Genomic DNA, 25,817 nt, shown 5'->3' on the forward strand with positions numbered 1-25,817 from the left:
TTCTGGCATTTCTATTCTGTCCCATCGTTCTATCCAACTGTTTTTGTGCCAGGACCAAGCTGTTCTGATTATGACTGCCCTGTAGTATGTTTTGAGTCCAGTATTGTGATGCTTCTGGCTTTGTTGTGTCGAAGGACATTGCTTTAGCTACTCAGGGTCACGTGTGTTTCCATATGAATTTCAGCATCATTTTTTTGAAGATACATTTTTTTGAAAGGCAGAGTTAGAGAGGCAGAGAAAGACAGAGGGGTCTTCCATCTGCTGACTCATTCCCCAGATGGCTACAACTAGGCTGCAATCTGAAACAAGGAGCCTGAAGCTTCCTCCACGTCTTCTATGCGGGTTCAGGGGCCCACTGGCTTGGGCCATGCTCCATTGCTTTCCCAGGCCAGACAGAGATGGATCAGAAGATGAGCAACTGTGACGTGTACCAGTGCCCATATAGGATATCAGCACAAGAGGCAGTCTTACTCACTATGCCACAGCACCAGCCCCTCCGCATCATTTTTTCTGTATCTGAGAACAATGTCCTTGGTATTTTGATTGGTATAGCACTGAATGTGTATATTATTTTTGTTAGTATGGACATTTTGATGACATTGATTCTTCCAATCCATGAACATGGAAGATTTTTCCATTTTTGGGGTCTTCTTCTGTTTCTTACTTGAATATTTAGTAATCCTAATTGTAGAGATCTTTGAATTCCTTGGTTAAGTTTATTCCAAGGTATTTGACTTTTTTGTAGCTATTGTGAGTGGGATTGATCTTAAAAGTTCTTTCTCAGCCATGGCATTGTCTGTGTATACAAAGGCTGTTGATTTTTGTGCACTGATTTTATATCCTGCTATTTTACCAAACTCTCCTATGAGTTCTAGTAATCTCTTAGTGGAGTCTTTTGGGTCCCTATATATAGAATCATATCATCTGCAAACAGGGGATAGTTTGACTTCATCTTTATTGATTTGAATTCCTTTTGATTTCTTTTTCTTGCCTGATGGTTCTGGATAAAACTTCCAGGACTATATTGAGTAGCAATGGTGAGAGTGGGCTCCGGATCTCAGTGGGAATGCTTCCAATTTTTCCCATTCAATAGGACGCTGGTTGTGGGTTTGTCATAAATTGCCTCGTGTTGAGGAATGTTCCTTCTAAACCCAATGTGCTTAGAGTTTACATCATGAAAGGGTGTTGTATTTTGTCAAATGCTCTCTCTGCATCTACTGAGATAATCATATGATTTTTGTTCTTCAGCTTGTTAATGTGATGTATCACAATGGTTGACTTGCAAATGTTGAACCATCCCTGCATACAAGGGATAAATCCCACTTGGTCCAGGTGAATGATCTTTCTGATGTATTGCTGGACTCAATTGGCCAGAATTTTGTTGAGGATTTTTGCATCTATGTTCATTAGGGAAATCGGTCTGTAGTTCTCTTTCTCTGTTGTATATTTTCAGGTTTAGGAATTAAGGTGATGCAGGCTTCATAGAAGGAGTTTGGGGAGGATTCACTCCCTTTCAATTGTTTTGAATAGTCTGAGAAGAAATGGAATTCGTTCTTCTCTAAATGTCTGGTAGAGTTCAGCAGTGAAGTCATTCAGTCCTTGGATTTTCTTCGCTGGCAGTCTTTATTAATGATTCATATAATTCCTCGAAATCATGTTTGTAGGTTGAAATGTTCATTTTTAGTACATATCTTCCCCTCTCACATTTTGGTAGAAGAAGCAAGACAGCATTTGAACACTGCATCTGGAAGTATCCTTAGCAAGACCATTAAGTTCATTTCTTAAACAACAGTATGGCCAAACTTATCACCAACTCACAACAGGGCTTTTTCTCCAATTTCCAATAACATGTCCCCTCTTTCCTTTAAACTCCCACCAAAAGCCTGCTAGAGGCCCTTAGAGCTTCTACTAATGTTCTAATTGAAAGTCTGTAGGCTCTCATTCTCACTCTTCTCTAGACCTTTCTGGCTTCTGCCTACCTTTCTGTCCCAAACTCAAGGCCACATACTTTAGGTTTTGTTATGTGAGTCTCACTTCTGGATTTTAAAAATATGTATGTTATAAGTTGCTGTTTGGTAAACAAACACAAAACCAAGTAGCTTAAAACAGTAACAATCCTTTATTTTACTTACACATCTGCAATTGTACAGAGCTCAGGAAAGAAGGCTTACCTGCACCCCATGTGGCATCAGATGGGTGACTTGACTGGGAGAGATCCATTTCCAAGATGGTCTACTTATATGGCATGGAAGTTGAGGGTAACTGCTGGCTGGAGCTCAGCTAGGGCTATGGGCTAAGGCCTCAGTTCTTTCCATGTGGGTTTCTCCATGGGCTGGTTTCTGAGAGTGGGTAGCTCAATAGGACTAAACAGAAGTTGCATCATCTTTTATGATCTAACTTTGGAAATAACATGGAATCACTTGCAGTATAGACACAAGTCCATCTAGATTCAAGAAGCAAAAACAGAGATCCACCTCTCTGTGTGAGGCAAGTCCTGAGCACATTGTAAGGAAAGCATGTGGGATGGGAGATAAAAATTACATTGAACACTGGGATAACAGTCAGTCCTTTACAATGTGGGGCATAATGTGAACCTAAATAGCAGTTTTCCTGCTTTAGCTTAATCTGGAGCAGTAGTTCTTAAAGCTTTGTTGATAGACCAATTCTAATTCAAGACTAAAGTTCCAATATACATAGCAAAATGAGAAAAAATAACATAAAATTCTATAATAAAGCTTAATGTTTTCAGTTAAAAGACTACAGCCATACATTGAGATTACATCTCCCCTTATTTCTGCTGCTAAAGCATCTTTTTAAAAGATTTGTATATTTATGCATTTATTTGAAAGGCACAGTGACAGAGACAGAGAAACAGAGAAATCTTCTGTCTGCTGTATACTCCTCACATCATGATAGTAGTTGGGGCTGGGGCAGACCAAAGCCAGAGCCTGGAACTCCATCCAGGTCTCCCACATGCGTGGCAGAGACTCAAGTACATTAACCATCATCTGTTGTCTTCCCAGGTACACTAGCAGGAAGCTGGATCAGAAGTGGAGTACCCAGAACTCAAACTGATACTCTAATATGGGATTCAGGAGTTCCAAGTGGTGTCTCAACACACTTCACCACAATGTCTCTCCCTAAAATGTCTTTTATTAAACTATAATGATAGTAGTTACTTAGCACATCAATTCAATCATCTCCCTTTTCTTTATGCTTCTCTGATCAATTAATTACAAAAGTCTAAGGAACCACTGTCTACAAGTTATCATAACATAGTCTAGGTTTTGATTGACTATATATTGAATACCGTGGAGGCTTTCTTAATCTACTACTATATACTTTTTAAAATTTTTTTATTTTTATTTATTTATTTATTTTTGACAGGCAGAGTGGATAGTGAGAGAGAGAGACAGAGAGGAAGGTCTTCCTTTTGCTGTCGGTTCACCCACCAATGGCACCACGGCTGGCGCGCTGCGGCCGGCGCACCGCGCTGATCCGAAGGCAGGAGCCAGGTGCTTCTCCTGGTCTCCCATGGGGTGCAGGGCCCAAGCACTTGGGCCATCCTCCACTGCCTTCCTGGGCCACAGCAGAGAGCTGGCCTGGAAGAGGGGCAACCGGGACAGAATCCGGTGCCCCGACCGGGACTAGAACCCGGTGTGCCAGCACCGCTAGGTGGAGGATTAGCCTAAGGAGCCGCAGCGCTGGCCAACTATATACTTTTAAATAGTAACTACTCTTGGATGTTCAGAAAAAGTCATGCAGCTACCTCTTAACTCTCCTCTGAATATACCTATAATTCAATGCAACAAAAGGTAAAAAGAAGTAGCATGTCTCTCAAAACACCCTAAAATTATAGATCCATAGATATAAATAAATGTAAGGATCCTCACATCAAAGGGATCTTTAAAGTGAGATCCAGGAATGCCTTAATAATTGTGAGGTTCACATGCCTGAAAAGTCAACGTGGCATTCAGTATGAAGGCTTAGGAAACGAAGGTCAGAAGAGAAACTAGACACGGAGTCCTAATGTTGCCTGTGTGTGTAGCAGTTCTGCTGGAAGAACTGGAGTTGAAGGGTGCACTGGCACAAGCAAGATATGCAGATAAGCTTTGGAAGTCATTTTTATAAAGGTGAATGAGTCCCGCAAGTGAATGAAAAGTTACTGAGTTCTATGACTATGATAGTACTAAAAGAGATTCACTCAACTATAATTTACTAACTTAACATCTTACAGACACTTGGAATACAGTTAGAAGAGTAAAATGCTATCTACAAAATGCTCGTAATTATTATGTAATGACCAACATGTGAGCAATTAAATAAAATGCAATATGAGACTATTAGCACTATGAATGCCCCAAAGAAGGAAGGATTAGTTCTTTGTAATATTGAAGATATGGAAGGTCATGGAGTAGAGAATTAAAGATTGCTTCACCAAGGGTCAGGACTGAATTTTGAGAAGTTCCCACAGCTGTGGGCAAGAGGAAGCAGAGTAACTGGTGAAGGAGAGAAGCTGTGTATATAAAAGCAGAAGAATCCGGATTGGCATAAAGGTGTGCCAATACAAGGAGTTTTAAAAATATACTATTAGTATATTACTGTATCAAAGGCTTTCAAAATTTCAGGATAAAGATTCAGAGATAAAGAACGAGAAGGAGGTTTATTTTGTACTAAAGGTCTCCAAAAATGCCTTGGTCTTATTTAGGAATCTTTGAAATACAATCTAGGAATCACTCCCTAAGCAACAAGAACACACACCTGTAAAGTAATGTGCTCAAGATCAAGACTCATGAACAACAAATGGCACCTGGTCTCTTCCCAAATCATTGCAGTGTGAAGAGCAGTGGACTTCTCATAATGAACTGTAGTAAGAGCATGGCAAGCCCAGCTGTTCTTGGTACTACTCCAAACACTCCCACCAGATCCACCAAGAAGGGGAGGAGAGTTAACTGCCCTATTCCAGCATGGCAAGCCCAGCTGTTCTTGGTACTACTCCAAAAACACCCACCAGATCCACCAAGAAGGGGAGGAGAGTTAACTGCCCTATTCCTTTGCTTTAATACAGTTGGAAGCGGAATTCCTAGTCATTAAAAAGATTTCAAGACTTAAAAATCTGGGAGGCAGGGTTATATCAAAACCCACAGTGGAGAAAATGTCAACTGACAAGGAATGACTGCATTGCTTGCTTCTTTTCTCTGCCTCCCTATAATGACAGCCCAGCTTTCAGGCTAGTACAAAGAAGGGAAAGTCATAAGAACAAGGAATAATATTTTAAAATCTAATATTTTCTTTTCTATAAAACTTTTCCAAAAAGTACAGCACAATAGTAGGTTCAGGGATTTGATGAACTAAACTTGATAAAAGGGCTTTTCAAATCACCAATATGAAATAAACTAAGACATTTTAAAACAGGGAAAGATAAAACGGGACAGAAGCAAAGAAAGTATGGAGTCCAGATATCTATCTATCTATCTCTATATATATGTATATGTAGTGAGAACCACAGAATAGCGGAAATCTTCTAAATGTAAAGCTATACAGATTTGTGCTTGTTAAAGTTACAAAGAAGTCAAAGATAAACAAGGGTTTTACTCAGAGACTGTATCTCACCTTAAAGGTGAATTTGGACATAAAAAGTAGTAGTTATAACCAGAAGATCCTGAGCCAAACAAAATTTAATATACCCTTACTCCAGAATGTAATTGAATAGATTTCCTTTTGAGAGAGAGCAATTTTTCCCCCAGAACTACATATATGTGTCTTTTTAAAATAAACTTCATTGGTTGAATGGAATGTCCTGCCTCAATTATACAGAAAATTATTAGATTCTCTAGGTAGTTTTAAAGTCTCCATAAAGATCTTTATGAGCGACTTTTTTACTGAACTGCTTTCCTCTGGGAGTACATGGAACTCACAGGGGGCTGTGCTTAGAGGAGAATCAAGTCCACAGTCTGGATAAGCATGTTGAACAGGAGAAAACAAAACAGGGGTAATTGAATTTTGTACCCGTACATTTTTATAAAACCCCACATCTATTGTCTTGCTTTCTACTGGCATGAAAAGGTTTATTTTTACAGATACTAAAAGAAAATGTGGCCTTGTACAAAATAAATGCTCAATAGAAGGTATAATCTTGACTTTTCTTCTGACCCAGGCTTAGATTACAGATTTGGCACTTTTCACTTGACCTGAAAGGAAGCAGATTTTAAAGTTACATTTAATTAGCTTGCAATATGAAACAAAACAAATTCCACTGTTTAAAACAATGGAGAATAAATCAGTATGTTCCAGTCTGAAACCGTCACTAATTAAACCCTGGTGTTGTTGATCTATCCGTTCCAATATTCCCTATCCTTTCTCTCTCTCTCTCTTTTTAAGAAAGCTTTATTTATGAATACAAATTTCATAGGTACAACTTCAGGAATATAGTGGTTATTTCCCCCATAACTGCCCTCCCACCCCCACTGCTGTTCCACTTCCATCTCCCTCTCCCATTCCATTCTTCATTAACATTCGTGGTTTTTGGTTTTTTGTTTTTTTGACAGGCAGACGGGACAGTGAGAGAGAGACAGAGAGAAAGGTCTTCCTTTTTGCCGTTGGTTCACCCTCCAATCGCTGCTGCGGCCGGCATATCACGCTGATCCGAAGCCAGGAGCCAGGTGCTTCTCCTGGTTTCCCATGCGGGTGCAGGGCCCAAGGACTTGGGCCATCCTCCACTGCACTCCCGGGCCACAGCAGAGAGCTGGCCTGGAAGAGGGGCAACCAGGACAGAATCTGGCTCCCCGACCAGGACTAGAACCCGGTGTGCTGGCGCCGCAAGGCCGAGGATTAGCCTAGTGAGCCACTGCGCCAGCCAAGATTAGTTTTTAAATAACTTTATATACAAAAGACCAACTCTATACTAAGATTTCAACAATTTTCACACACAGACACCCACACACACACAGAGTATAAAGTACTGTTTGAGAACAAGTTTTATGGTTAATTCTCATAGTACAACTTAATAAGGACAGAGGTCCCACATGGGGAGTAAGTGCACAGTGACTCCTGTTGTTGATTTAATAATTAACACTCTTATTTATGACATCAGGGATCGCCTGAGGCTCTTGACATGAGCTGCCAAGGCTATGGAAGCCTCTTGAGTCCACAAACTCCATCAGTATTTAGACAGGGTCATAAGCAAAGCAGAAGTTCTCTCCTCCCTTCAGAGAAAAGTACCTCCTTCTTTGATGGCCCCTTATTTCCACTGGGGTCTCACTCCCAGAGATCCTTCATTTAGAACATTTTTTTTTTTGCCACAGTGTCTTGCCTTCCCATGCCTGAAATGCTCTCAAGAGCTTTTGAGTCAGATCTGAATGCCTTAGAGATGATTCTGAGTGCCGTTCAGGGCGTTTGTCATGCTAGGCGTCTGCTGAGCGGCCTGCTTCCCATGTTGGAACATTCTCTCCTTTTTTAATTCTACCTATGTTATTACCTGACACTTGATCTTATTTATATGATCCCTTTGACACTTAATCCTATCTATATTATCAATTACACACTGAACATGATCACTTTAACATGTAAGATGGCATTAGTAACACCCAGCTTAATGGGATTTGGGAGTCCCATGGCAAGTTTTTAGCTTTACCCTTAGGGCTAAGTCTGTGGGAATGTGTGCAGAACTGTACAGCTCCTCCCTCTCATATTACCACTCTTATTTTTTTTTACTGGGATCTATTTTCAACTGACTTTATACGCCTATGATTAACTCTATGTTAAGTAAAGAGTTCAACCAATGGTATTAAATAGAAAAAATAAAAATACTTTTAAAATAAAATAAAATAATAAATTATTCCTTGACAGTCAAGACAAGGGCTGTTCAAGTCATTGCTTCTCTAAGTTTCAATTTCACTTCTACGGGTTACCTTTTAGGTGCTCTGTTAGTTATCACAGATCAGGAAGAACATATGGTATTTGTCCCTTTGGGACTGGCTTATATCACTAAGTATGATGTTTCCCAGATTCATCCATTTTGTTGCAAATGACCACATTTCATTTTTTTTTTACCACTGTGCAGTATTCCATAGAGTACTTATCCCATAATTTCTTTATCCAGTCTTCCACTGACAGACATTAAGATTGATTCCATGTCTTAGCTATTGTGAATTGAGCTGCAATAAACATGGGTGTTTACTGATTTCACTTCCCTTGAGTAAATTCGGAGCAGTGGTATGACTAGGTTGTGTGGTAGGACTATATTCAGCTTTCTGAGGTATCTCTAAACTGTCTTCCATAGTGGTTGTACCAGTTTCCATTCCCACCAATAGTGGATTAGGTACCTTTTTCTCCACATCCTCGCCAGCGTTTGCTGTTTGTTGATTTCTGTATGAAATCTGGGGCCAGCACTCCGGCACAGCAGGTTAACACCCTGGCTTGAAGCACCAGCATCCCATGTGGGTGCCGGTTTGAGAGCCGGCTGCTCCACTTCCAATCCAACTCTCTGCTGTGGACTGGGAAAGCAGTAGAAGATGACCCAAGTCCTTGGGCCCCTGCACCCACGTGGGAGACCTAGAAGAAGCACCTGGCTACTGGCTTTGGATCGGCGCAGCTCTGGCCATTGTGGCCAACTGGGGAGTGAACCATCAGATGGAAGACCTCTTTCTCTCTCTCTCTCTCTCTCTCTCTCTCTCTCTGTGTAACTCTGACTTTTGAATAAATAAATAAATCTAAAAAAAAAAAAAAAAAGAAAGTCAGTCTAACTGGAGTGAGGTGAAACCTCTTTGTGGTTTTGATTTGCATTTCTCTGACGGCTAGTGATCCTGAGCATTTTTTCATGTGGCTGTTGGCCATTTGGATTTCCTCTTTTGAGAAATGTCTGGTGAAGTCTTTTGCCCATTTCTTGACTAGACTGTTTCCTTTGTTGTTGTTGAGCTTTTTGATTACTTTATATATTCCTGTTATTAATCTTTTATCAGTTGCACAGTTTGCAAATAATTTCTCCCAATCTGTCCGTTGCTCTTTTCTTTCCTGTTTCTTTTGCAGTACAGAAACTTCTCAATTTTATGTGATCCCATTTGTTAATTTTGCCTTTGACTGCCTGTGCCTCTGGGGTCTTTTCCAATAACTCTTTGCCTGTACCAGTGTCTTGCAGAGTTTCCCCAATGCTCTCTATTAATTTGATGGTATCGGGTTGCAGTGTTAGGTCTTTAATCCATTTTGAATGGATTTTTGTGTAAGGTGTGAGGTAGGGGTCCTGCTTCATACTTCTGCCTGTGGAGACCCAGTTCTCCCAGCACCATTTGTTGAAGAGACTGTCCTTGCTCCAGGGAATGGTTTTAGCTCCTTGGTTGAATATAAGTTGGTTGTAGATGTTTGGGTTGATTTCTGGCATTTCTATTCGGTTCCATTGGTCTATCCATCTGTTTTTGTACCAGTAACAGGCTGTTTTGATTATAAATGCCTCTCAGTATGTCTTGAAATCTGGTAATGTGATGCCTCCGGCTTTGTTTTTGTTGTATAAGATTGCTTTAGCTATTCAAGGTCTCCTGTGTTTCCAAGTGAATTTCAGCATCATTTCTTCTGAATCTGAGAATGTCTTTGGTATTTTGATTGGTATGGCATTGAATCTGTAAATTATTTTTGGAAGAATGGACATTTTGATGATACTGATTCTTCCAATCCATGAACATGGAAGATTTTTCCATTTTTGGGGTCTTCTTCTGTTTCTTACTTGAATATTTAGTAATCCTAATTGTAGAGATCTTTGAATTCCTTGGTTAAGTTTATTCCAAGGTATTTGACTTTTTTGTAGCTATTGTGAGTGGGATTGATCTTAAAAGTTCTTTCTCAGCCATGGCATTGTCTGTGTATACAAAGGCTGTTGATTTTTGTGCACTGATTTTATATCCTGCTATTTTACCAAACTCTCCTATGAGTTCTAGTAATCTCTTAGTGGAGTCTTTTGGGTCCCTATATATAGAATCATATCATCTGCAAACAGGGGATAGTTTGACTTCATCTTTATTGATTTGAATTCCTTTTGATTTCTTTTTCTTGCCTGATGGTTCTGGATAAAACTTCCAGGACTATATTGAGTAGCAATGGTGAGAGTGGGCTCCGGATCTCAGTGGGAATGCTTCCAATTTTTCCCATTCAATAGGACGCTGGTTGTGGGTTTGTCATAAATTGCCTCGTGTTGAGGAATGTTCCTTCTAAACCCAATGTGCTTAGAGTTTACATCATGAAAGGGTGTTGTATTTTGTCAAATGCTCTCTCTGCATCTACTGAGATAATCATATGATTTTTGTTCTTCAGCTTGTTAATGTGATGTATCACAATGGTTGACTTGCAAATGTTGAACCATCCCTGCATACAAGGGATAAATCCCACTTGGTCCAGGTGAATGATCTTTCTGATGTATTGCTGGACTCAATTGGCCAGAATTTTGTTGAGGATTTTTGCATCTATGTTCATCAGGGAAATCGGTCTGTAGTACTCGTCCTCTGTGTCTTTTTCAGGTTTAGGAATTAAGGTGATGCAGGCTTCATAGAAGGAGTTTGGGGAGGATTCACTCCCTTTCAATTGTTTTGAATAGTCTGAGAAGAAATGGAATTAGTTCTTCTTTAAATGTATGTTAGAGTTCAGTAGTGAAGCCATCTGGTCCTGGGCTTTTCTTTGTTGGGAGGGCCTTTATTACTGATTCAATTTCTGTCTTGGTTATGGGTCTGTTTAGGTTTTCTGTGTCTTCATGACTCAGTTTAGGTAGGTTGTATGTGTCCAGGAATCTGTCCATTGCTTCTAGGTTTCCTAGTTTGTTGGCATACAGCTGTTTGTAGTAATTTCTCATGAATCTTTTTATTTCTGTCGTGTCTGTTGTTACATTTCCTTTTTCATCTTTAATTTTCTTGATTTGGGTCTTCTCTCTCCTTTTCTGGTTAAGTAGGCCAATGGTGTGTCAATTTTGTTTATTTTTTCAAAAAACAGCTGTTCATTTTGCTGATCTTTTTTGTATTGGTTTTTGTTTGTTTGTTTCAATTTTCTGTATTTCTTCTCTAATTTTAATTATTTCTTTTCTCCTACTAGTTTTGTTTTGGTTTGCTGTTGTTTTTCCATATCCTTGAGGTGCTTGGAGAGCTCATTTCTTTGGTTGCCTTTCCAGTTTCTTGATGTAGCCACCTATTGCTATAAACATTCCTCTTAACAATGCTTTTGCTGTATGCCACAAATTTTGGTATGTTGTATTGTTGTCTTCATTTACTTCCAAAAATTTTTGATTTTTCTTTTGATTTCTTCTATGACCCACTGCTCATTCAGGAGGATGTTGTTCATTCTCCATGTGATTGCCTATGATGTAGAGATTCTTGAGTTGTTGATTTCCAGCTTCATTGCATTGTGGTCCAAGAAGATGCATGGTATGAATTTGATTTTTCTGAATTTGCTAAGATTTGCTTTGCGGCCTAGCATGTGGTCAATCCTAGAGAAAGTTCCATGTACCGGAGAGAAAAATGTGTATTCTTGTGGCTATAGGGTGGAAGGATCTGTAGATATCTCCTAGGTCTATTTGGTCTATGGTGTCGATAAACTCGAGTGTTTCCTTGTTGTTTTCCTTGTTAATTACAGTTTTACAATTTTGTGAAAATACTGATGATCACTGAATTGTACCCTTTAAAAATGGGGGGAATTTAGGTTTTTCAAGATGGCAGGTTAGGGATCAACATCCTGAGCTGGGCTAGCAAAATAAAGGGGGAAAAGTGTCAGAAGTACACTCTCAGGGGAGAACTGGAGAGGAAGCTGCACTGGAAATCCTACAAGAGGAAGAGCAATGCTGTGGATGTGTGTGGAGGGTGTGGACGTATGTGGAGGGTGCAGGTGGACAGCATGAACATGAACAACTGCAGAAGCTGAGAGCCAGAGCAGGAGGTGGCTTGGTGGCCACTTGAAGACAGAGGTGAGACCAGACTGCAGCAACCCATGGCAATACAGCTGGAGGGAGAGTGTGACTGTCTGGACTGGAGCCCTGGGGGCTAGTAGTTGCTAGCGGTTGCCCAGGGACCCAGTGGAAGTAGAGGGGGCAAGTGTATCTCTCCCCAAATTCCCCACAACAGCACACACTGCCAGGCTGAAGAAGGGCAGCACCACTTTGGATTTTGCAGCTTCGGAAGCCTAGGTGTGCACACACAGCAACTGGCTGAGACAGGACACGTTCTCAGCAGTACTGACAGCAGTGGCAGAGAGAGAACAACATTTGTCCAGGGACACCTCTGTGGCTTAGCAGGTAAAGCCACCGCCTACAGTGCCAGCATCGCATATGGGCACCTGTTCGGGATCACGCTACTGCACTTCCGATCCAGCTCTCTGCTGTGGCCTGGGAAAGCAGTGGAAGATGGCCCAAGTTCTTGGACCCCTGCACCCATGTGGGAGACCTAGAATAAGCTCCTAGCTTCTGGTATCAGATTGGCTCAGCTCCAGCCGTGGCGGCCATCAGGGGAGTGAAAACACTGGATGGAAGACCTCTCTCTCCCTCTCTCTCTCTACCTCTGTCTCTCTGTAACTCTTCCATATAAATAAATAAATCTTTTTAAAAAATTGGCCAGTGGCTCTTGTGTACGTGTGTGATCCGGAGATTGCAGAGGAGGGAACAATGTGCAGTCCCCACTGCCTTTGAGCCTGGCTGGGAGGTGGCTGGGCACCCACATAGAACTGTAAGGTACCCCCAGCCTCCAAGGATCAAGACGCCTAGGTGGGCCAGCGCTGTGACTCACTTGGCTAGTCCTCCACCTGTGGTGCTAGCATCCCATATGGGCGCCGGATTCTAGTCCCGGCTGCTCATCTTCCAGTCCAGCTCTCTGCTGTGGCCCAGGAAGGCAGTGGAAGATGGCCCAAGTGCTTGGGCCCTGCACCCCATGGGAGACCAGGAAGAAGCACCTGGCTCCTGGCTTTGGACTAGCGCAGCGCCGGCCACAGCGGCCATTTGGGGGATGAACCAACGGAAGGAAGACCTTTCTGTCTCTCTCTCTCACTGTCTAACTCTATCTGTCAAAAAAAAAAAAAAAAAGACACCTAGGCAGAGCTGGCTCGAGGAACATCTGCCTCTCTGTTGACTAGGCAGACTGGCAGGGAAAAGCCAAACCTCTGCACATAGCAACTATGGGAGCCTTGTGTGCTGAGACCACAGGGACTCGGTGGTCATGTGAGAAGGTGCAAGGTGTGGCTGGGGCTCAGGGCAATCATGCTCAGAGCTGCAAGGTAACTGTGGCAGAAACTGCTCATAGGGAGGATGCACGGATCAAGTGTATGGTTTATATGGTGGCACTGATGACGTTGAACACACTGGGGGCTAACACCCAGGCATTACTCAGCTTAGAAGAGAGGAGGTGAGGGGGTGATCACACCAACAGAGGTGATCATTCCCCTACTTCTGAAAACAACATGCTCAACTTACCATGCTCAACACGAGAGTTATCCTGGGTACTTGCCCCTCCTACAGCACTGAGCAGGGCTCCCTGGCCACATCTCCCACACCTCTTGGTATTCACTGAAAGTGCAGACATTCCACTAACCCACAGAAGCATAGCTCAAAGATAAAAGCCATCAAAGAAAAAAAAATCAGCTCCACAAATTCCTAAAAACAAATTGAAGAAACAAGAATAAGGAAGATGGCTGGCACCGCAGATCAATAGGCTAATCCTCTGCCTATGGCACCAGCACACCGGTTCTAGTCCCGGTCAGGGCGCCGGATTCTGTCCCGGTTGCCCCTCTTCCAGGCCAGCTCTCTGCTGTGGCCCAAGAGTGCAGTGGAGGATGGCCCAAGTTCTTGGGCCCTGCACCCACATGGGAGACCAGGAGAAGCACCTGGCTCCTGGCTTCAGATCAGTGCAGTGCACCAGCCACAGCATGCTGGCCACAGCGGCCATTAGAGGGTGAACCAAAGGCAAAGGAAGACCTTTCTCTCTGTCTCTCTCTCTCTTACAGACTTTCCACTCTGCCTGTCAAAAAAAAAAAAAAAATAAGGAAGACACCATGACCTCCCCTAAAGAACACAGCATTTCAATATTAGAATTTGAAGATGAAGAGATTAAGGAAATACTGGAAATGGAATTAAAAAACTTGATGATAGGATTACTCAAAATCAATCAGTAGCAAATCTATGAACTAAAGAATACCATAGATGACATGAATGAAAATATTTCTCATGAAATTGAGATTTTAAAGAGAAATCAAAATGAAATATTAGAAATGAAGAATTCAATAAATCAAATAAAAAATGTAATGGAAAGCCTTTAACAGCAGACTTGGCAAGGCAGAAAAAAGAATATCTGAACTAGAAGACAAATCTATGGAAACTCTACGGTCAGGCCAAAAAGGAGAAAGAAGTAAGAAGAAAGAAAAAAGAAAGAAGAAAGAGGAAAGAAGAAGAAGAAGAAATTAGGAAATGTGAAACAGTGTTGGAAATTTAAGAGATATGGTCAAACGACCAAACATACGGGTCTTAGGAGCTCTTGAAAGTGTGGAAAGAGAGAATGGACTGGCCGGCGCCGCGGCTCACTAGGCTAATCCTCCGCCTTGCGGCGCCGGCACACCGGGTTCTAGTCCCGGTCGGGGCGCCAGATTCTGTCCCGGTTGCCCCTCTTCCAGGCCAGCTCTCTGCTGTGGCCTGAGAGTGCAGTGGAGGATGGCCCAAGTCCTTGGGCCCTGCACCCCATGGGAGACCAGGATAAGTACCCGGCTCCTGCCATCAGATCGGCGCGGTGCGCTGGTTGCAGCGCACCGGCCGCGGCGGCCATTGGAGGGTGAACCAAGGGCAAAGGAAGATCTTTCTCTCTGTCTCTCTCTCTCACTGTCCACTCCTGCCTGTCAAAAAAATAAAAAAAAAAGAGAGAATGGACTAGAATAGAAGGCATATTAGTGAAATAATTACAGAAAACTTTCCACGTTGGAGAAATAAAGGGACATCCAACTAGAGGAAGCACGTAGAAGTCCAAAGAGACATGACTAGAAAAGATCTGCACTGCAACACACTGTAGTCAAATTTTCCACAGTAAAACATAAAGAAAAGATTCTAAAATGTACACAAGAGAAGTTGCAGATTACTTTCAGTAGATCTCCAATTAGATTCACAGAAGACTTCTCATCAGAAACACTACAGGCTAGGAAAGAATAGTGAAATATAGTCCAATACTTAAGGGAAAAAACTGTCAATCCAGAATACTGTACCCTGCAGACTCTCATTTATGAATGAAGGTGGAATAAAGACCTTGCATAACAAACAGAAATTGAATTGGTCACCACTTGCCCAGCCATACAAAAGATGTTTAAGGCACACCACATACAGAAATACAGAAACATGGTCTTCACTATGAAAGAAGGTAAAGACAAAAAATCTCCAGTAAAAGTACAAATGAAATCCAAAGTAAAAAATAAGAATATTTATTGGAAAATGCAGGGCAAAGTCATTACTTATCAACAGTCACGTTGAATATAAATGGCCTCAACTCTCCAGTTAAAAGACACAGACTGGCTAAATGGACTAAAAACAAAACCCATCTATTTTCTGCCTAAAAGAAACATATCTCACCAAGAAAGATACATGCAGACTGAAAGTGCAAGGATGGAAGAAGATATTCCACGCTAACAGAAAGCAAAAAAGGGCAGGTGTTGCCACCCTAATATCAGATAAAATAGGCTTTAACACAAAAAAAAGACAAAAAAGGGCACTATGTAAAGATTAAGGTTTCAATTCAGCACATAGATGTGACTAAAATAAATGTATATGCACCTGATTACAGGGTGTCTGGCTATTTAAAAGAAATGTTAATGTATCTAAAGAAAGACATAGATTCCAACAAAATAGTAGCGAGGCTTTTTTTTTTTTTGACAGATATAGTTAGACAGTGAGAGAGAGACAGAGAGAAAGGTCTTCCTTTTGTTGGTTCACCCGCCAAATGGCCGCTATGGCTGGCACTGTGCTGATCTGAAGCCAGGAGCCAGGTGCTTCTCCTGGTCTCCCATGTGGGTGCAGGGGCCCAAGCACTTGGGCCATTCTCCACTACCTTCCAGGCCAAAGCAGAGAGCTGGACTGGAAGAGGAGCAGTCGGGAATAGAACTCGGTGCCCATATGGGGTGCCGGCACCACAGGTGGAGGATTAACCAAGTGAGCCATGGTGCTGGCAATGGACAGAAAAACTAGACAGAAAATCAACAAAGAAGCAACAGAGCTAATGAAAACACCAAATGGATCTAACTGATTCAACAGAACTTTTCACCCCACAGTTGCTAGGCCATAAAGCAAGTCACAACAAAATCAAAAAAAATCAAAATCATATCATGCATCTTCTCTGACCACAATGGAATGAAGCTGGAAATCAACAACTCAGGAATCTCTAGAACATATGAAAACACATGGAGACTGAACAATGTGTCCTAAGTGAATAGTGAGTCATGGAAGAAATCAAAAGGGAAATAAAAAAATTTCTGGAAATGAATGCAGATGACAATACATCATGTCAAAACTTATGGGATACAGAAAAAGCAGTGTTAAGAGGGAAGTTTAGAGCAATCAGTGCCTACCTGAAGAAACTAGAAAGGTAGCAAATAAATGAACTATCAATGCATCTCAAGGACCTAAGAAACAACAACACACCAAACCAAAATTACCAGGAGGAAAGAAATAATCAAAATTAGAGAAGAAATAAACAAAATTGAAACCAAAAGAACAATACAAACAATCACTGAAATGAAGAGCTGGATTTCTGAAAAAAAAAAACAAATTGATACAACACTAGCCCAAGTAACCAAAAAAGAAGAGGGAAAAGACCCAAATCAATAAAATAAGAGATAAAAAAGGAAATGTACAACGGATACCACAGAAATAAAAAGAAGCATCAGGAATTACTACAGAGATATATGGCAACAAATTGGGAAACCCAGAAATGGATAGATTCCTAGACACATACAATCTATCAAAATTGAGTAATGAAGACATACAAAATCTAAACAGACCAAAACCAAGATGGTAATTGAATCAGTAATAAAGACCCTCCCAATAAAGAAAAGCCCAGGACCGGATGAATTCACTGCTGTATTCTACCAGACATTTAAAGAAGAACTAATTTCAATTCTTCTCAAACTATTCTAAACAATTGAAAGGGAGGAAATCCTCCTGAACTCCTTCTATGACACCTGCCTCACTTAATTCCTAAACCAGAAAAAAAAAAAATACAACAGAGAAAGAGAACTATGCACCAATATCCCTGAAGAACCCAGATGCAAAAATCTTCAATAGAATATTAGTTAATTGACTCCAACAATACATTAGAAACATCATTCACCCAGATCCAGTGGGATTTATCCCTGGTATGCAGGGATGGTTCAACATTTGCAAATCAATAAATGTGATAGATCACAAAACAAAGAGCAAAAATCATATGGTTGTCTTAATAGATGCAGAAAACTTTTGATAAAATACAACATCCTTTCATGATGAAAACATTAAGCAAATTGGATTTAGGAGGAACATTCCTCAACACAATCAAGGCAATTTATGACAAACCCATGGCTAGCATCCTATTGAATGCCCACTCTCACTATTGCTATTTAATATAGCCCTGGAAGTTTCAGTCAAAGCCATCAGGAAAGAAAAAGAAATCAAAGGGATATAAATTGGGAAGGAGTAAATAAAACTATCCCTATTTACAGATAACATGATCCTATATATAAGACATTCAAAAGGATGGATATAAAGTCAACACAGAAAAATCACTACTATACACAGACAATGCCACAGCTGACAAAGAACCTTGAGGATCAGTCCCATTCACAATAGCTACAGAAAAAATTAAGGAGCCAGCACTGGGGTGTAGTGGGTGGAGCTACCGCTTGCAGTGCCGGCATCCTATAGGGGCGCCGGTTTGAGTCCCAGTTGCTCCACTTTCAACCCAGCTCTCTGATTTGGCCTAGGAAAGCAGTTAAAGATGGCCCAAATCCTTGGGCCCCTGCACCCACATGGGAGACCCCAAAGAGGCTCCTGGTTCCAGATCGGTGCAGCTCCGGCCATTACAGCCAATTGGAGAGTGAACCAGTGGATGGAAGACCTCTCTCTCTCTCTCTCTCTCTCCCTCTCTCTCTCTCTCTCGGCCTCTCCTTCACTCTCTGTGTAACTCTGGCTTTCAAATAAATAAATAAATCTTTTTTAAAAAGCATTAAATACCTTGGAATAAATTTAACCAAGACTTCCAGGATCTCTATGATGAAAATTACAAGACACTAAAGAAAGAAATAGAAGAAGACATTAAAAAAATGAAAAATCTTCCATGTTCACAGATTGGAAGAATCAACATCATCAAAATATCCATACCACCAAAAACAAGATACGGATTCAACGTGATCCCAATCAAAATACCAATGACATTCTTTACAGATATAGAAAAAATAATGCTAAAATTAGTATGGACCACACAAAGGGCCCTGAATAGCTAAAGCAATCTTATACAACAAAACAAAGACACAGGCATCACAATATCCGATTTCAAGACATATTACTGTGCAGTTATAATCAAAACAGCCTGGTACTGGCACAGAAACAGACTTGTAGACCAACAGAACAGAACAGAAACTCCAGAAACCAATCCATGCATCTACAACCAACGTTATCTTTGACAAAGGAACTAAAATCAATCCCTGGAGCAAGGACAGTCTCCACATGCAGAAGTATGAAAGTAGACCCCTACCTTACACCTTACACAAAAATCCACTCCAAACAGATCAAAGACCTAAATCTACTACCCAATATCAGAGAACATGGGGGAGACTCTGCAAGATATTGGCATGGCCACAGACTTCTTGGAAAAGACAGCAGGAGCTCAAGCAATCAAAGCCACAATTCACCAATGGGATTACATTAAAATGAGAAGCTTCTGTACTGCAAAAGAAACACTCAGCAAAGTGAAGAGGCAACTTACAGAATGGGAGGAAATATTTGCAAAATATAAAACTGATAAAGGGTTAACATCCAGAATCCATAAAGAACTCAGGAAACTCAACAACAACAAAACAAACAATACAATTAAGAAGTAAAGGACTTGAACAGGTATCTTTCAAGAGAGGAAATTCAAATGGCCAACAGACATTTGGGAAAATGCTCAGGATCACTAGCCATCAGGGAAATGCAAATCAAAACCACAAAGAGGTTTCACCTCACTCCAGCTGAATGGCTCACAATACAGAAATCAACAAATAACACATGCTGGTGAGGATGTGGGGAAAAAGGTACCCTAATCCTCTGTTGGTGGGAATGTAGACTGCTGCAACCACTGTGGAAGGCAGTATGGAGATACCTCAGAAATCTGAATACAGACCTACTATACGATCCAGCCATCCCACTCCTGGGAATTTACCTAACCAAAAGAAATCAGCATCTGAAAGAGTTATCTGTACCTCTGTGTTCACTGCAGCATAATTCATAATAGCTAAGATATGCAGTCAACCGAGATGTCCATCAACTGTTGACTGGACAAAGAAATTATGGTATCTATACACTCTGAAGTACTAGGAAGGAAGGAAGGAAGGAAGGAAGGGGAAATCCTGTTTTGCAACAAGATGGATGCAACTGGAAAGCATTACACTTAGTGCAATAAGCCAGTCCCAAAAACACAGATATCAGAAGTTTTCCCTGATCCAATAGAGAACCTGAAATTTAATGAATCAGAGTGAAATGGACATTTTGAGATTCGATGACTGTTTACAGCCCTGTCTCGTCTGTTCCAGAACAGTGTTGTTGTTGGTTTTTTCTTCATACTATTTGTTGAACACTTTTACTTCATGTAGGGTTAACTATACAATCATTAAGTAAACTGAAAATAGATCTTTGTAAAAATTAAGAGTGGAAATTTAAGAGGGAGGATTAAGACAGGTTGCAGCATGGGTGGGAGGGAGGATGGGGGAATTATCACTACATTCCTAAATCCGTATATATCAAATACATGAAACTTGAATAACTTAAAAGAATTTTAAAATACATAAGTAAATAAAGATTAAATTAAATGGGGGAAATTAATGATATGAGAATTATGTGTTTATAATGCTATTATTTTAAAATATTTGCATGCCTGCCACCAATATTCTGGTATGTGAACCTCCTCAATCTCAGGATGGTATTCCCACAATCGGCTTTCCCCCAAATTTAACTTATACTACTGAATATGCTTTTTCAACTTCTGCCACCCTATCTCCAGAAAGGCATAATAATTGTATAAACTGTAATGACTGATCACAGTAATACTAAGATTAGTATTAGGTATTCTCTACAGAAGGAATTCAGTTATTATTAGCAGCTATCAATTCTAAAACTAACAATGAAACCAGGGAGCTATATCATGAGTTAGTGTTCATAACAAGGTTAATGACTACTTAACGAGGTTGTTCCAGTATCTCAAAAATAACAACACTGAACCTGATTTTCATTTTTTTCTGACATTCAAATCACTTTTCATCCAATACTTACGGGGTGTAGCCATTTTTGTGAGGATAGGAGTCACAATATCTTCTAATTGTTGTCTCTGCTCAAAGAGCTCATTAATAGAAGCATCCGCGTGCGTTTCCAGCCATTCATTTTTTGCACGGCATGCGTTGAGGATGGTGTTCTAGGGACAGAAATCAACAGTTTACTTCCCACTTATTTATTAAAAAATAAAACTCCATAGTGTATCTAATTCTGTGATGATGGAAATATATATATTTCTATCTGTATTGTCCAATTCTGTAGCCATTGTATATATAGCTTTTTTTTTTTTTTTGACAGGCAGAGTTAGTGAGAGAGAGAGAGAGAGACAGAGAGAAAGGTCTTCCTTCCGTTGGCTCACCTCCCAAATGGCCGCTGCAGCCGGAGCGCTGAGCTGATCCGAAGCCAGGAGCCAGGTGCTTCTCCTGGTCTCCCACGCGGGTGCAGGGCCCAAGCACTTGGGCCATCTTCCACTGTCTTCCCGGGCCACAGCAGAGAGCTGGACTGGAAGAGGAGCAGCGGACAGAACCGGCGCCCCATCCGGGGCTAGAACCAGGGGTGTCGGCGCCGCAGGCGGAGGATTAACCTAGTGAGCCTCGGCACCGGCCATATATATAGCTTTTAAGTATTAGAATGTGGATGGTATGACTAAGAAACTGAATTTTTAATTTTATTGAATTTTAAATAATTCTACTTTAAATAGCCACATGTGACTAGTGGTTACTGCATCGGACAGCACAGCTATAACGTTAGTGGGATGTCAGAATACTAAAACTCACCACAAAGAGTCATAAAGCCTTAGGGCAGTCTACACTCTCTCCCTAATATTTATTTTCACTGATCCCTGTGACAAAGAGAAGTGCTTCCAAAGGCTGGCAAAGAATTGGATGGTGTGAACTCTGTGTAATTAAGTAAATAATGCTGGGGCTGGCACTGTGGCGGAGGTTAAACTTCCACCTGCGGCACCGGTATCCCATATGAGGTGCTTTTTATTTATGCCAGGAAAATTTCGTTTTGCAGATCTAATGGCTCCAATAGCTATTCTAAAAGAATTTTGCCTATATTTTGTTTCACAAGAGATAATGGAGTATTTTATAAGATATAGGTGCTATATGTAACTGATCAAGTTCTTAGACTTAATGATGTCTTTTTTTAGCAATACCTAATTCTTTTCATCTACTTTATGAGTCACAGAAAATTCACAGAGTATCCTGTATAAAAATGCAAGAAACACTTGAAACCAAAACATTTGTGACACCTTAAGCATGTTTTTTAAATGTACATCCTAAGCATCAAACTAGTCCATAGGCTAGAAATCATAGTTGTGATAAGCTAGCTTTACAATAATTATCTTTACATTTGTTTCTTGTTTCTCATTATGTAAAATTTGATAATTAAAATTAGCCATATACATATACAAGTACACTAAAATACATAATGTACATCTAGGTTGTGATTCAACATACTGACATAACAAAACAAAAAGTACTATTAACACAATTTCTGTGTCTCTGTCCTGTCTCATTACCTGCCGGCTTCCAAGAGATAACCTCAATGTGTGCTTAACCCTTTGCTATTTAATAGTTGTATGTCACTATGTAGGCATCCTTAAACAATAGAGGGACATATTGATAATTTTGAGTTTTATAAATATGTAATCTTCAGTAGGTTCTGTTTTTCCACTCAAAACTACATTTCATGGGGCCAGCGCTGTGGCGCAGCAGGTTAACGCCCTGGCCTAAAGCACCGGCATCCCATATGGGTACCAGTTCTAGTCCTGGCTGCTCCTCTTCCGATCCAGCTCTCTGCTGTGGTCTGGGAAAGCAGTAGAAGATGGCCCAAATTCTTGGGCCCCTGCACCCACGTGGGAGACCTGGAAGAAGCTCCTGGCTCCTGGCTTCGGATCAGCACAGTTCCATCCATTGTGGCCATCTGGGGAGTAAACCATTGGATGGAAAATCTCTCTCTCTCTTTCTCTGTCTCTCTCTGCCTCTCCTCTCTCTGTGTAACTCAGACTTTCAAATAAATAAATAAATCTTAAAAAAGAAAACTACATTTCTAAGATTCACCCATGTTGCTGGGTGTGACACTCAGTATATCTTATGACACTCTTTAATACTATGGGAAGAAGAGAGGGAGGCAGAGGGGAGGGAGGGAGGGAGGGAGAGGAGGATCAGTAAGGGCCAACACCAACCTCTAGAGTATCAGCTTACATTAAGATGTAAGACAAAATTTTCAAAAGGCGTCAGAACAAGCATTGGGCACAATGCAGTACCTTATCTTCCTTAAAGAGCTTCCCTGGTCCCTTTTCAGTGTCAGTAACAGCCAAAGTGGCCTTTGCGATATATTTTTTCAGAGCCAGCCTTGCATCTGAAAAAAACAGGACAGTAAAACACACAATGACAACATAAAGAACAAACAAAAAAAGTTCAACTGTTTGTGATATACTCTTATATGTCCAGCATTTTATAAAGACCTTATGTAGACTTGCTGTGGATATGTGAAATTCAAAAGAAAATTATGATAAAAAGGAGCACCTTTTAGAGAACATTTCAGGGACCTGTGTTGTAGCATAGAGGGTCAAGCAGCTACTTACAAAGCAAGCATCACATATGGGTTCCAGTGTCTCCAAGGTAGCTGCTCTGCTTCTGATTCGGCTCCCTGCTAATGGTCTGGGAAAGGCAGGGGAAGATGGCCCAAGTGTTTGGGGCCTTGTCACCCTTATGGAAGACTCAGATGCAGTTCCTGGCTCCTAGCTCCTGGCCTGGCCCAGTGCTGGTCACTTGGGACATCTGGGGTGTGAATCAGTGGATGGAAGATATCTCTCTGTCTTGCCCTCTCTCTCTGTTAACTTTTCCAAAAATAAATAAATCTTTTAAAACAAACAAAAAAAGGCCAGCGCCACGGCTCACTAGGCTAATCCTCTGCCTGCAGTGCCGGCACCCCGGGTTCTAGTCCCGGTTGGGGTGCCGGATTCTGTCCCGGTTGCTCCTCTTCCAGGCCAGCTCTCTGCTGTGGCCAGGGAGTGCAGTGGAGGATGGCCCAAGTGCTTGGGCCCTGCACCCCATGGGAGACCAGGAGAAGCACCTGGCTCCTGGCTTCTCGGATCAGTGCAGTGCGCCCGCCACAGCGGCCACTGGGGGCTGAACCAATGGAAAACGAAGACCTTTCTCTCTGTCTCTCTCTCTCACTGTCCACTCTACCTGTCAAAAAAAAAAAAAAATTCCAAAATGGAGTCAGGAGGACATCAGGGGACAAGGGCCTACCCATGTATTAAATGGCTGCCTGGGAAAGTGAACTCTTAGACTGGGGACAAAAGAAAATGACACAAGAATGCCGACCATTTAACTAGGCCAAGGCCTGCAAAGCTATTAACATCTTCACTGGAGGTTGTAACTGAACAACTGTCACAAAGGACCAATGAACTTCAAATCAGAGGTAGACCTAGCAACCAACCCCGTGTTCCCCTGTGATGCACAGCTGAGAGTTAGAGCCACTTCTCTGCACTGTCCCCTTTCTTTACCCGGGACTTACGGGACTTCCTGTGCTCAGCTTCCCCATCCTGTCAAGGACCTGGACCATCTGAGTTTCTTCAAAGCACCCATTCAGAGTCACCTGAATCTGTGCTACCCCCAGTTCCAGTCCTCAGGCCCCAAATAAAGCTCTTTAGCTTTCACAGTTTCTGAGTTTGAACAGATTGACAGTTTTCATTGAATTTCAGAAAGATAATACTCAATCACCACATTGCTTTGGGGCTCTTGGTGTGTTCCTCAAGTTCTACTAGAATTTTTGAAAAATAAATAAGATACAAACATGACACCTGAACTGGAGATGTCAAGATGGCTGAAGAGAGGTGCCCAGCACTCACCTCCTCCACAAAGAAATGACAAATGAATACCTGCATTTGGAGGGGAGTATACAAGGGATAGCACTGGAACTCAGCAAGGTCTAAAAGACACAGAAACCCAGGAGGGTAGCACAGAGAGAGGAACCAAACACACTGTGACACACACACACACACACACACCCCGCCGCCGCCAGCTCCCTGGCCAAGGGAACACCCCTCTGCAGGGGAAAGAGTAAATGGGCAAGTTCATCACCATGGACACCAGCAATGTTAGCTGCAGGTGAGCTCCACTGTCCTCCCAGGCTTAGAGCCCAGTTGGAGGAGCTGCCTGGAGTCCACACAGCAGCGTTTCTGCAGAGAAGGAATTCAGACTGTCTCCCTCCAACCCTCAGAGCACAAGCTGCTACAGCGCAGTGCCAGCTTTGAATGAAGCACAGCTGAAATCCATACTGTCCGAGGGAAGAGAAGCTGCTGCATACCACAACCCTAGAGATGTAAATACGCCACAAAACTTGCACACAAGGCTGCTTCCTCACAAACCCAGCTGCACTCAAAAGTGAAAGTCTGACCCTGGCATTCCAGCCCAGGCGGTGCCCGGTGCTCCAGGGAGTAAGTGGATCGGCAAAGGGGAGAGTGAACAGCCAAGGAACCTAACCCTGGAGCCGGGAACCCACCTAACTCAGACCCTCGCACTGCTGCTGTTTCCTCACACCACATCAGGGCTGAGGTTACGCCTCCTGCAGTCCACGCCTCTGCCTAATGTCACCACTAACAGGCACCATCCGCAGGCATCACAGAGGAGCCTGGGGACACAGCTCCTGCTGCTTCCTGCTATTGGCAGCACTCACCCTTCAGTGACCCAGGATACAGCACTGTCCACCACACCCCAGTGTCTCCAAGGCAGCTGCCAGAAGTCACCACTATCAGGAGGTGGTCACCGCTTTGAATCCTGGGGACATGTCTCCATGCTCCATGCCTCCAGAACTGCCATTGACATTGCCAGAGAATCTGCTGACAGCACAACTCACCCCAGTGGTGCCTAAACATCCACCACGTCCCGTATAACCAGAGCCGCTACTTCTATTGTTGGCGTGGCCCCTCAGTGGGTACACCACCTCCACTGTGTGTGCCTGGGCAACTGTAGTACCCTCCTTGTACAATCCTTAGAGACACCACGACCGCATGTACCATGCCCCAAACCATAAATTATAGTTGAAAATGCTACAGGGAGACCACACTCAAGCATACAACTGGAATCAAAGCCAATGTAGCCTACCTAAATAACACCTTAAGACATCTTTAAAGAAGGTCTTTTATTGCATAAAGAACCATATGATTCTAAAACTGATAGAGACAACTGATTCACCAAATACATAAATATTTTTTATGAATAAGCAAGGTAACACTTACAAGGGAACATAGTCCCTGGCAACAGGTGCCAAAGAAAAGACTACTGATACAATGCCTAAAAAGGCATAGAAAAGAATGTTT

General features: G+C 41.9%; 1 protein-coding gene across 9 annotated transcripts in view; it reads right to left on the reverse strand.

Moving 5' to 3' along the window:
• Positions 1-6,043: 6,043 nt before the first annotated feature.
• The window catches only part of ANKRD45 (ankyrin repeat domain 45), a 76,450-nt gene continuing 56,676 nt past the window's right edge, over positions 6,044-25,817 (reverse strand). For all 9 annotated transcript variants that reach the window (XM_070077134.2, XM_070077138.2, XM_070077135.2 and 6 more), the window contains 3 exons: positions 22,755-22,849; positions 20,483-20,621; positions 6,044-6,191 (listed from right to left, as the gene is read on the reverse strand). In XM_070077134.2, coding sequence (XP_069933235.1) covers positions 6,160-6,191; positions 20,483-20,621; positions 22,755-22,849 — 266 coding nt within the window. In that variant the 3' untranslated portion in view covers positions 6,044-6,159. The remainder of the gene's footprint in view (positions 6,192-20,482; positions 20,622-22,754; positions 22,850-25,817) is intronic.

This window comes from Oryctolagus cuniculus, chromosome 7 (assembly GCF_051225735.1).
Source record: "Oryctolagus cuniculus isolate XC-2025 breed Fujian yellow rabbit chromosome 7, ASM5122573v1, whole genome shotgun sequence".
NCBI lineage: Eukaryota > Metazoa > Chordata > Mammalia > Lagomorpha > Leporidae > Oryctolagus > Oryctolagus cuniculus.